Genomic DNA, 12,647 nt, shown 5'->3' with positions numbered 1-12,647 from the left:
TGAGCAGTATCAAGTGGAGTGCTTACTTTTGCTAGTATAGTATTGCTTTAGACGTATAAATATAGCTTAAAAAAATTAAACTGCTACTCTTTTGTAGAGCTAACGGAAAAATCAGCAGGTTCTGCAGTACCTGCCTATAACAACACGAACCAGTCACAAGCCAGTAATGGGGAAACAGCAATGACTGACAGCATTTGCTAGATCTTCTAGGAGCTAGGCTTTACTGTCCACTGGAGTATAATATTCACCCTCCCACTGGAGCATAACTTTTTTCTGCTGGTAGAAAACGGAATGTTTAAGTATACCCCTTCTAATCTTTGGCAGCTGCTTCTTTAGATTCATATAAAAATATTCGTAAGGAAGGGTGTTTGAAAACTCTCTGTAAACAATAGTGACGTCACTGAGAATGAGAGGTGGTTCATGGCTCTCTGGAGGTGGGTGGATACTTCTTCATGGCACCTCAGAACCCCTGTTTGCCTTTTGTGACTGATCCACTTCGACTGTGAGCTTTCACAGAACCATGCAGCTGAAGACCTAATAAACAAGAGATCACGTACAACTTTAAGGGTTCTGGAAGGTAGTAAAACTAAGTACCAAATACATCTCCTTTCGCTTAAAATTAAAATGCCTTTTGGGGTTTTTTTTTTGGCTTTTTACTCTAATACATGTCTATCAACTGCATTCTATGTAACTTAAGTAAGTTTGAGATGAGCAACTGGCCTTCCAGAAGGGGCAAAGTTTGTGCTTTCATAGTTGCTGCATTGCAGGAAACCATTGTATTTCTTGGTATCTCATGAAGTATTCAAATCTATGGACTTTTTCTGCTGATATAATTAGGGTTTTTTGCTAATACAGCTGTTGTAAAACACATCTTGCATTTAAAGATACTGGGTTGGGTTTTTGGGGGATGGGGACCAGATATTTATTTTAATTTCAGTAGGAACCACTCCCTTCTTGTTTAAAAACAAGTTACTTCAGTTTAGTGCCTTTAAGTTAAACTTAAATTGCCTCTTGTACCGCTTGTATTAGTGGTAGTAGGCCATTCAGCTATTAAACAAGCTAAAAGACCCCTCCTGTCCTCTAATAATCACCCACGTACTTGCTACCTTAACCGTGGCAGCTTCCATTAACTTCTGCATCTTCAGTCCTGTCCTATTAGTATATTTTTGTGGGGGAAATTCTGGCAACTCCATAAGGAATCCCAAAACACTGAGGAAAGGAATGCCCTGTGACTTGTCTTGACAGACCTTGCTTTCAGAGAGTGCATCTAATGCCCTGCTCTGTGCCACCCCCTCCAGCCGGAGGCGATACTTAGCATCAATACGAAGTTAACAGGGAGTGCTCCAGGTGAACTCGGGTGGGAGTTATAAAGACAGCATTCAGAAAAGTTCTTCCAGGGTGCGAAAGTTAACTTTTGCTCTGCCATTATCTCTGAACGAACTCCCTTTCAACTGACCAGACTAGCCCTTGTGCGTGCCGTGAAGTGAAAAACCCAAATCTCTCAAGATGAAGTTGAAATAAGTAAGGTTTACTGGTCTACCGTGACACTTGTGTACACACGTGCACCTTAGACTTGTAGCTTCCTACTATTAAAAAAGAACCACAACCCTGGCTGTAACTATTCTGAAGCGTATATGAAGACTATTTTCAAAGTGTATTAAGGAGATGACTTTGCAGTGAAGGGAGGGAAAAGTGTACTTTACATCCACAACACAAATGCCTTCCTGCTGCCTTCATACTTTGACCAATTAAAAATCAGTCATTTTAGATGAGATTCATTTTAGATTATGTCAGGTAACTCCATAAAGTGCTTCTACTCTTTAACACCGGGATGAATACTCTGATTTCAGAGTATGCATGTGAATTGTACCGGTACAGTTACCGGCTTCAAAATATACTTGGAGTTGATCTAGTGCAATTCTAGTACAATCTCTTCCAGACGGGGTGCAAATAAGTTTCTTTTGGACATAATGCAATTTCTTTCAGTTGTGTAGTTGAGCAGAAGAAAGAAAAATCCTTGGACAGAAAATAGTTGTTGTTAGTTCTGTTTAAATTGGCAAGTCCTGCTCTTAACTTGGATGTGAGAGGTATTTGGGCTGATAACATTAAGCTTCCTTAAATGATTTAATATACCAGGTGGTAATAAAACAAAAAAACAACCACACACCCAAACATACTCTATATGCAAGTATAAAACTTGTATAATGGAAAATTTAAAACATTAAATAGAACTTTGAAAAACCTCCTCAGTGTAATTATCTATGTAGGAAATACATCCCTGTCCCAAAAGCTTACCTCTTGGCTTCATCTTACTAACTGCTGCGACTGAAAAGCATACCTGAACCTGTTGATCCTCTGCTTGTCCGAGAGCGATTACTGTAATCAATAACAGTGTAAGAACGGTGGTGCTGGGGATCTGGCTGAAAAGACAGTTCAAGTCAGTTATGTTTGCATGAAAAATTTTAAACATCAAGATTATAACAGAACTACAAATTACTTAAACATACGTACTTCCTAATTCGTAAAATGTTGTGAAGAGCTTTTACAAGTTTAAGAGGGGTTAAATCAACTTTAGGAGTGGAAACCATACTTGTGTAACGCTCTTACTAAGAATAATCACTGGACCAGTTAAAGGCATTCTCACCATTTCGGGAAATTGTTCTGTTTCAAAATAGATTTTAGAAAGTTTGTACACTCCTAACTGCTAAGTCAAGGATGTTGAAATTAAACACAGAAACCAAACCAGCAGCTATTTAAAAGCTGTTGTTGAAATTATAGCTTTTATAGCTTAGATAAAAATACTTTGTTAGTTAGGACAGGGTGTATCAGTAGAGTAGGTGTTTCAGTAAATTAAACCAAGAGCATTTGGTAGCGGAACAGACTGGTCATTAATAGTACAGCCAACTTGTGCAAGAAAGCAATGTAGACTATCCCACCCTTGCGTTTCCAAATATAACTGTATGAATTACTTCCTACGCAAAACTTCAAAGCATCCAGTTCTTAAGCCTCCACAGAAGATGCTAGATCGCCAGTGCAGGTAACTGATTGCATGTTATACCTAAGGTGATATTTAGCTTTTTCCACGAGTAATTCAATTTTGTGTTTTTCGAGAGAAGTTTAGTACCACCAGCTGCATATACGCGTGGTCAGGAGCCGTTTGTGAGGACTGTCGTGTGGTATCTACCCGTGAACAAGTGACTCGCCCTCTTCGTTTCTGAAGAGCCAAGCAATGATGTTTCTGTTGACGTGTGAGTATCTAATCAAGTGGCAAACTTGATGAACTCCCTGGTACTGATCACATGTGCCGTTTGGTTCTCAAGTAATGTTTACCTATGTTAATTGTCAAAGCAACCCTATTCAGTAACTAAGGATGATTTGGTAGAATTTGCCGTGCTTTACCAAGAACGTGCTGGTTGTGTTAGGCTTGGAGGAATGATCAGGTAGGAAAAGCCGCTCTTGTAGCTGGTGGTGGGCATCTTCTTGCGTTGTTACACTGTGAGCTCGACTTGAGTCCCCTCTAGATTTCTGCATTGAAGAAAAACACACTTGTGACCTTTTATTACTGCAGCAGTACGTTTAAAATAATTAGCCTAGGAATTAAAGCTAATTTTCCAAGTCAATCATTCTCCACCTAGTTATGGGGAGGAAAATATTCTAGCAGTAATTGGAATTGAAGCATCCAACTCTGGGTGATGCTGTTAGTCAAAACTCCTGTGGCATTTTTTGCACATGTATTTCAGTTGCTGTCACAAGATAACAAATACTGCACCCTCAGTCAGTTTGCAGAGGACACCAAGTTGGGTGGGAGTGTCAATCTACTGGAGGGTAGAAAGGCTTTGCAGAGGGATCTGGACAGGCTGGATGGATGGGCCAAGGCCAGTGGGATGAGGTTCAACAAGGCCAAGTGCCGGGTCCTGCCCTTGGGTCACACCAACCCCCTGCAGCGCTCCAGGCTTGGGGCAGAGTGGCTGGAGCTGCCTGGCAGAAAAGGACCTGGGGGTGTTGGTGGACTGTGGGCTGAACATGAGCCAGCAGTGTGCCCAGGTGGCCAAGGAGGCCAACAGCATCCTGGCCTGTGTCAGGAACAGCGTGGGGAGTAGGACTCGGGAGGTGATGGTCCCCCTGTACTGGGCACTGGTGAGGCCCCACCTCGAGGGCTGTGTCCAGTTTTGGGCCCCTTCCCACAAAAAAGCCATTGAGGGACTGGAGCGTGTCCAGAGAAGGGCAATGGAACTGGTGAGGGGTCTGGAGAAGAAGTCTTGTGAGGAGAGGCTGAGGGAGCTGGGGGTGTTCAGCCTGGAGAAAAGGAGGCTGAGGGGAGACCTTCTCGCTCTCTCCAACTCCCTGAAAGGAGGCTGTAGCCAGGGGGGGTCGGTCTCTTCTCCCAAGTCCCAGGCGATGGGACAAGAGGAAATGGCCTCAAGTTGCACCAGGGGAGGTTCAGATTGGATAGTAGGAAAAATGTTGACAGGGAAAGGGTTCTGAAGCCTTGGAATGGGCTGCCCAGGGAAGGGGTTGAGGCCCCATCCCTGGAGGTATTTAAAAGCCGGGTTGACCTAGTGCTTAGAGACATGGTTTAGTGATGGTTTTTATCAGAGTTTGGTTGATGGTTGGACTAGATGATCTGAAAGGTCCCTTCCAACCCGGACAATTCTATGATTCTGTGAAATAAACTGGAACTCTTGGGTTTGGTAATTTGATCAGCAGCGATTACGATCTTAGTCTATTCACTAATAAAAAGAAATGACTCTGTGTATTACCGTTTGCCTCTGGGATGCCGCAGTGCTCGTGTGCTCTGCCACTCTGGTGGTACCAATAGGTGGTAGGAGGTTATTTCGGCTTAGCGGCAGTGGGGAGGGTGAGGTCAGCTGCTCCTGTGCAGTCAGACTGAAATGCACCAATAAGAACAGAAAAAAAACATACAGTTTAAATCTTTGGCATTGTGTAAACATACGATATTCTCAGTTTGTTTGGCATTATGTAGACAATGTTAAAACCAAGAGCAAGGGTTGCAGAATTTTGCTTCACAGAATGCTATGGGGTTGGAAGGGACCTCTGGAGATCATCTAGTCCAACCCCCTGCCAAAGCAGGCCCACCCAGAGCAGGTTGCACAGGAACGTGTCCAGGTGGGGTTTGAATGTCTCCAGAGAAGGAGACTCCACCACCTCTCTGGGCAGCCTCTTCCAGGGCTCTGCCACCCTCACAGGAAAGAAGTTTCTCCTCATGTCAGGAGGAAACAGCCCCAAGTCCCTCAGCCTCTCCTCATGAGAGAGATGCTCCAGACCCTTAATCATCTTTGTAGCCCTGTGAATGCTATTCACTAGGTATTTATTGAGTAACTTTCCTTTCTAGGAATTTGATAAAGCTGCCACACAACAAGTAGAACAAATGTTCAGACAAATTGATGAGCTTCTCTACGAGCAGAAAGAAAATGTGCATGTTGAGGGCCTGCGGGAAGAATGCCACCAGTGGACAGCCAACTTTCCTCATCTCAGGTATTTTCTAGATTCATGCTCCTACCATCACAGACTTATAAAAGGGTAGGGATGGAAACAGTTGCTTTTTCCTTGTACAAGATCCTGCTGTTAGGGCTGATTATTGGAGGCTATATTTAAAAGAGGAGTTCTGCAGTGGGTAAAGTTTTCAGAATGTTTAATATTAATCATATAGGCAAAAGAAGTCTGTGAATCAATACCCCAGCAGAAATCCTGGTGATGGATGTATATAAAAGCCAGTTGGGGGCTAAAATGCACCTCTCGTCCAGTGCATTTTGAAGGAGTATGCTGTGCAGCTGGTACTGCAGGATGAAGGGGTGTGTACATAAAGGTGTCTTCGTGAGCAGTTGCCATATAACAATAGAATCGTGTCTGCCCGTTCCCAGACAGGGCATTTTTTTCTGCTCTTTGTTCACATCCTTTAAGATGAAGTATAAGCTTATTGCTAACTTCAGCCTAGCAACTGAAGATAAACAGTGTGCCTAGAAAACAGCAGCGAGCCGTATTTTAAGCAGAGAAAAAGTAAAAAAGCTACATAATGCAAATGCATATTGTAGCTCTTTCACTTGTAATAAGTGTCAAATAAAACATCTGGGGGTAAAACACGGCTTCTACTTTCTCCATATTTTGAATGTTTGAAGGAACTAGGTGTAGAAAGGTTCTAAAAGCCTCTTGAAAAGAGCTAAACCAATCTAATTGCACAAAATACAAAATTAATTAAGCCTTAGTCACAGAAGGCACGTTAAAGAAAAAGTAGTCTATTTTCTAGATCCAGCCTTTTCACATGAAAGCCTTTTTCACATGAAAGGTGTCTATATATTATTGTATGTTTGAGAAGTGCTAGAAATGATCAGGAGGCCTAAGCTCTACCTGTGTTCTGGATTTGACTGAAGGATGTTCTACAAGAACACATTCAAGCTTCAAATTGTAACCACCATTCTAAAGAAGGCTTTCCTAGTGCTATCTACATACATTTAAACATATGTGATAATATAATAAAGGTTGTTAACAGTTGTTTGAAATTGATTGAAGCCTGAGGAAAGGGAACAGAAACACTGGAAGAGTGTAGAAACATCAGTTACAAATAGACAAGGAACAAATCTCTAAATCTACGATGAAAATAACACGCTGGATGAGTTTATGGGTAAACTGCAGAATTAAAAGAAAATTACGTCAAATTTACAAAACAGGCGGAATACAGTAGTTTAAACCCTTGTTTCCTAATACCCTGTAGTGCCTGTAAATGACTAAATTCAATCACATCATTATGCCAAACAAAACTAAGATACTCTAGATGTGATTGGAGGTTCACTGAGGTCAGTAAGAGCCCTTTGGTTATGTTCAGGTTGGTAACAGGTTATCTAAGATGGGCACCTTCTTTATAGCCCAGTCTGGGGTAGGGCAGCAACAAGCAGCCAGTCACTAAAAATTGTGGGCTTCTAAGTTCATCTTGAAAATAAGCTACAGGAAAAGAAAGCTGATGGCAAGAAAGAGATGGTGGTATTTGCTTTGCTTGTACTGGACAGGCTGAGAGCTACAGTTCATGTTCAAAACTGCCTAAATGTGTGCCTTGTGGCACACATCAACTTCAACTGGTAAACATCAACTTCAGCAACTCAGCTTCCTCACGGGAGATTGTGCTTTAAGGGGCAATTAATTTCTTTAATCAAATAATGCATATTCTTTCTATTCAACTGAATGCTCTTTGTATAAGCTGGGTTCTCTGAATGCGATAACTGACAGTGAGAAACTGATTTTGAAACGTACAATCGACTTCCCCTGAAGACATCATCAACAGAACCTGGGGTCCCAGTACGAGAGTGGCTCACGTCGATGGGATGCAGGGTACGGGGTGGTGGGTTTCGCCGCCTTGTGGAACGTGACAGGGATGATGTACTGAGCTCTAGAGCACGATTTGGCCACACTCTGGTAGAGAGAATGGAGCTGGAGCCTGGCCGTTTGTCATCCAGGTCCCTAACAAAAGAATCACAAAACCAAGAGCAATATGATCAATATGACTGATAACTACCCTGTGACCATGAGTCTCTTTTTTTTTTTTTCTTACATAACTATGTAGGGTAATATACAGCTAAATTAGAAAAGGATAGGGGATGGAAAAGAAAAAAAGAAGCCTATCTTAATTTTTCTTACTGAACTACGAACTTTCTGATTAAGAGTCCAGTATAAAAGTCACAGAACAGATTAAAAAAAAAACAACAGCCCACACTGTAAACACCAGTTTTCACACCCATAGTTCAGATCTGACACAAGTCCACTTTCTCAGAAGTGAGCAAATCAGTTTATCTATCCCATTCTGAGCTTCAGCTTTTTTCAGGACGTCAGTTAGTGCCAACAGTAATGCCATAGCTGTTCACTAAGTGATAAACCAGCAGCAAGAAAACAGAAAAGCTGTACTAGAGGCACACTGTTTCATAGAGGATACATAAATAAACAAGCAAGCAGGAAAAGAATCGAGCATTGCTTTCCCTGGTGTAGGAAATTATCTCACAATGTTTCGGGTTGAATCCCTCACACCGTGAGAGTGTTCTACTTTACAACAGCCAATCTACAGTTCTTACAGTGTTTTCTCCATTACAGGCAGATTCCTTTGCTGCAGCTGGATCCCGTGTATCACCATCAAGCCATTTAGATTACGTTGAGAGCCGCTACTTGACCCTTGGGAGAGATTCACCTGAAAGTTTAAAGAATAAGTAAGTAAATTACAGTTTGGCAGAGACATACATGCATATTTATATATTTTGTCCTCGTAAATAACTTCGGAGAAAATAAATCAATTTCTCCCATGACATGTGGATATATACTCAATTATATTATTTCCCCCCCTCTAAGACAGGCATCTTAGCATTCCATTTTCCTTGCAAATGGTAGTGCTTAGAAAAATGTATCCTACCATGCTATTTCATACTTAGTATTTTCCAACTGAGCTCATCTGCATGACAGGATCTTCCACCAATGGCTATAACCAGAAGCTTTACCTGAAGCTAATTTTTAGTGTATGTTGATGTTTTATGTCAAGAGCAGAACTGCTAACTCCCTTCCTGGAATATGGACTGATCTGGAAAACCATCAAATTCCACCCACCGTGACAACAGCAAACAGAAAATACAAGAGCTTTAATCTCTCCAGCATACATACTTGAGGTGTTTTTCTCCTCTTTTTGCTTTTGCGGCCACATCTGGTTTTTGGGCACTACACATACAGTGTGAGGAACATGAAGAAGGGGCAGGGGGTAGAAATAAAGGAGAAAGAAAGAAAAAGAAATAAGAAGGAAAGAGTTGAATTAAATGGAATAAACAGATAACATTTTGGTGCTCACCACTCTAGGAGCAGATCATCTAAAGCAGATTATATAGTCAAATTTAGTGTCTGAGGAAAAAAACCCAACTCTTATACAACTGCACTGAGATTTGTCCTCTATTGCCTGATGAGTTAACTATAGATAAACGAGTGAAAATGGGATCTCATACACACAAAACTCGATCTCACAATTTAATTCAAACATCATTAAAACGTAGAAAGAACTACCTCATTAATGAAGAGTCACCACACGGTTGTGCGGTACGTATATAAAATTTTAAGTTTTAAAGAGAAAAGTAGGAATTAAAACTTGCAACTGAGGAATAACAGACCCTAAGTGTTGGAAAGGACAGTCAGCATTCATACAAAATAGTTATTTATCTCAACAGCTCCCTGCCGTACTGGGATCTGTTTGCTTAGGTAGTGCTGTATTGATTGGTCCCTACACAAACCAGCTGGCTAAAAATACTTACCAGATTCGATGTCACTGAGGGCATTTTGGTTTGTGGCACATGAGGTAACAACGCTGGCACAGGATCAAACTGCAAAGGGCTTTCGGCGTCTGCTCTGATTGTTTCTACTGTTATGATATTTTTCTCATCATCTAGGCAAAGCAGAGAATTCCTGTCAATACAGACTATTGGCATTGCTAACTGTGGACAGTACTATGAATCCAAATATTATAAGGAGAGTCCTCTTAGATGCTAAGCTCTAGTAAATCTTTTGAAAGCATGTCTCACACTGCTAACCAAGTAAATAACGTGGTGGGTTTTCTTCCCCGAAGAGATTATTCCCAAATAAATCTTTCTCTCCTTGCATCCTGGCAAAATTAAGTAACTGAAATCTCCTTTTGAATTTTCCATTTAACTGTGATCCTTACCAGAGGCTGACCCTTCCCAGTGCCTGCGGATTAATTCTTCCATGCAGCCTAGGACTTCACTCCACACATCATCAAACACAAACGTGAGCACAGAATCCTTCATGCAGGAATACGGAGAGATAGGAGGAAATCCCAATTTCCGTCTACCAGAGGACAGCCCTGTTTTCTTCTCATGCAACTCCTCCTCCCTGTAAAAATGTAAGCATTACCTGTACCATAAATACATTTTCTTTGTCTCCTATATTTTGTTGCATTTATTTAATAGGATTAAAACATCAGCTAAGGCTGCATTTCTGTTCTGTTTTCTCTTGAACTGAAATAGGTCAAGGCAGCTGGCTGAATAGCTTGAAGACATTACTTAGGAGAAGTTCTGTATTTAGCACACAATATTGTGTTCTGGGAGCTGATAGTTTAATAAACAGCAACATCAAATAACAGTCTAATACTGAAAGAAGCAAGCTTCTGTACATTGAGCACTTGAACTTTTATTTCTTCCAGAATCTACCACTGATCTAAATGAGAAACGACTGAGACAATCACCTTGTTACTGCACACCTTGGTTTCCTCACACAGAATGACTATAAATGATACTTCATGAATAATAAGTTACAAAGGAGATCAAAGTTCCATTTAAAAATAAATATTAATATTTACAGTGATATTTGTTCATCACATTGTTTGGCTCTATATCTAACATCACTACAGAATTCTGAAGATAAGAGAGAAGACTATTACTGCTCATGACTGTTTAATGCCGCTCTCAGCCTGCTGCTCTAACAGCCAGGAGGTGTTCAGGGCAAGGGCTTAATTCAGTTTTAGATAATTAGACATAATCAATGAGAGGAGAGAAAAACCGTAATTCACAGGAGGAAGTGGCCTTTGCTGCAGACTCTTCCACAGTGGAAGAGATATTCTGAAGTGTGCAACCTGGAAGACAACCGCTCAAAAAAGTTTAGATTCATCTGCCAAAGAAACTTTATAGAAGGGAGAAAATAACACTGATGCAAGCACATTTATTATGGCTTTCATATCTGCTCCTTCAGTTAGTACTTAATGTCCAAAAGCTACAAACCTGGGGGAAAAAAAAAAAAAGGAGGTACTACTAGAAAAAGCTATAATACTTCCACTGTTGTTTTACAGAGATAGCAATATTGTTTGCCGCAGCAACATCTCTTTGGCCTGGTCAAAGCAAGCCACCTACCAACTCGAAATTCATGGTTCATGTAGCTAAGTGGCTTTATTTATTAAAACCAATTAAGTAGTTAGCAACTGCCAGTACTGTCCAGAGTCCTTACCCAGGCCATACGTTCATATTGTTGGGCTGAATAACGTTAAAGGGGCAGAAAGAATGCTCTTTATGCTACCCTCAATCCTTTCTTTTTAAGATAAAAATAGTGGTAATTAGTTCTTGGCAAGCATCAAATCCACTCCAATTCTTAAATTACCACTGGAAAGGTACAGCTCCACCCAAATTGCTAGTAGGAAACCCTACTATGCTAGTGCATAACGAACAATGACGAATTTGACTTAGTACAAGAAATAAATGGCATTTAAACAGTATTTATTAACTATGCCAATATTCTTCGTTATTAACTATGCCAGGCTCTTCGTTATGATGGAACGAACTATTTAAACCAGGCACAAAACCAGCTAGTATGAAAAATTTAAAAAATAATAAATTATAAAAAAAGCCCACAAAAGTAATTTAGCAAAATAAATTGTTCTAGAAAATGGATTGGGAGAATTCCCAGTGCCCTAGCAACCTGAAGCCTTTGAAAGTTCTTTAGAGGAAAGATACATAAAAAAAATAAAATTCATCAAATACTTTATCATCTAACATCAAACCCAAATCTATGTATCTTAACAGGAGGAATTCCAGGACACTGGTCCTAGTTGCCATCTTAATATCCAATACCTACACATCTCTGCGGTCAAATGCTAAATATTCCTCCATTACGCCTTCTGAGATAATTACTCCATCTTCGCCTTCTTCGCTCTCTGGAGAACACAAGGTCGGAGACTTGGAACGGTCAGCCTTTTTGTGAACGGGAGTAACAGAAAGAGGTACCTTCTTGCCAAAAACACTAAATCTGAACGGGTGACAGTTTGCAGAAAGCAGAAATGAAAATAAGTTGTTATTCCACTTCAAACAGCAGCATTTGGTGAACAAAGAGACAACACGGTAGTTAAGGCCAAGCAGTAGGGAGGCCAACAAATTATGCATTACAGTAAAAACTCTCTTTGGTTTAGATATTTTAAATTCTTGCTAAGGAACTTGAAGCTTCAGGATAAAAAAAATCAAAGCTACTTAAAACCAATCTAAAACATTAAATAATATAAGTAGTACTAATGTAGTGTTTTGTATTTTTGAAGTTCTATACAAAATTTAAAGAGGATTAACAATAAAACCATCTACAATACACACATATTATTAAGAAGTCAGCAGCAGCAAAGATATTTCTATTTACTGCCCGGTTTACTGCAGTTAGCAACAAGCACAGCTGTGTAGTCTGGCTATTCTGAATGTTAGTTCTTTTAGTTAAAAAGAAAAGTGTGCTGTGTGCTTTTAGACAAAAAGAATGTCTGCCGCGTTCAAAACTCTGCCCAACAGAAAGGAGTCAGGCTTCACGTTTTAAGAAGCCTTTTGAGAACAAAATGACCTTCCCACCTTGGTGCGGTTTGGGTTATCTGCTGATACTTACTCATTAGAATCTTTTTCTCGTAGTGAACTTACACCTGAGGAACCTAAACTGCCGGAAGGTGAACTGGAATACCATCCATACCCTTCATCCATGGGGATCACTATCTGCTTCCCCACAACCCTGCCACGGCAAAAGCAAAAGATAAATACATCAGAAAATGCTGAAAGTGAGATTATTGAAGTGTATAATAACACACTTCAGCGAATCCTAAACGTTCTATAGGGAAGCTACGTGGTTTTCTTGGTGATAGT

At 40.5% G+C, this 12,647-nt stretch overlaps 1 protein-coding gene across 1 annotated transcript in view; it reads right to left on the bottom strand.

Moving 5' to 3' along the window:
- Positions 1-460: 460 nt before the first annotated feature.
- FAM149B1 (family with sequence similarity 149 member B1) overlaps positions 461-12,647 on the bottom strand; it is a 16,040-nt gene continuing 3,853 nt past the window's right edge. The window contains exons 5-15 of the mRNA XM_074154651.1: positions 12,397-12,516; positions 11,614-11,784; positions 9,695-9,882; positions 9,288-9,418; positions 8,653-8,706; positions 8,076-8,188; positions 7,264-7,470; positions 4,761-4,887; positions 3,400-3,525; positions 2,339-2,420; positions 461-534 (exon numbers count right to left, since the gene is read on the bottom strand). Of these exons, the coding sequence (XP_074010752.1) occupies positions 461-534; positions 2,339-2,420; positions 3,400-3,525; positions 4,761-4,887; positions 7,264-7,470; positions 8,076-8,188; positions 8,653-8,706; positions 9,288-9,418; positions 9,695-9,882; positions 11,614-11,784; positions 12,397-12,516 (1,393 nt within the window). The remainder of the gene's footprint in view (positions 535-2,338; positions 2,421-3,399; positions 3,526-4,760; positions 4,888-7,263; positions 7,471-8,075; positions 8,189-8,652; positions 8,707-9,287; positions 9,419-9,694; positions 9,883-11,613; positions 11,785-12,396; positions 12,517-12,647) is intronic.

The sequence above is a fragment of the Numenius arquata genome, chromosome 10 (genome assembly GCF_964106895.1).
Source record: "Numenius arquata chromosome 10, bNumArq3.hap1.1, whole genome shotgun sequence".
In the NCBI taxonomy this organism is placed as follows: Eukaryota; Metazoa; Chordata; class Aves; order Charadriiformes; family Scolopacidae; genus Numenius; species Numenius arquata.
Note: the sequence above shows the minus strand (reverse complement) of the source record. Positions and strands in the feature narration are given on the sequence as shown.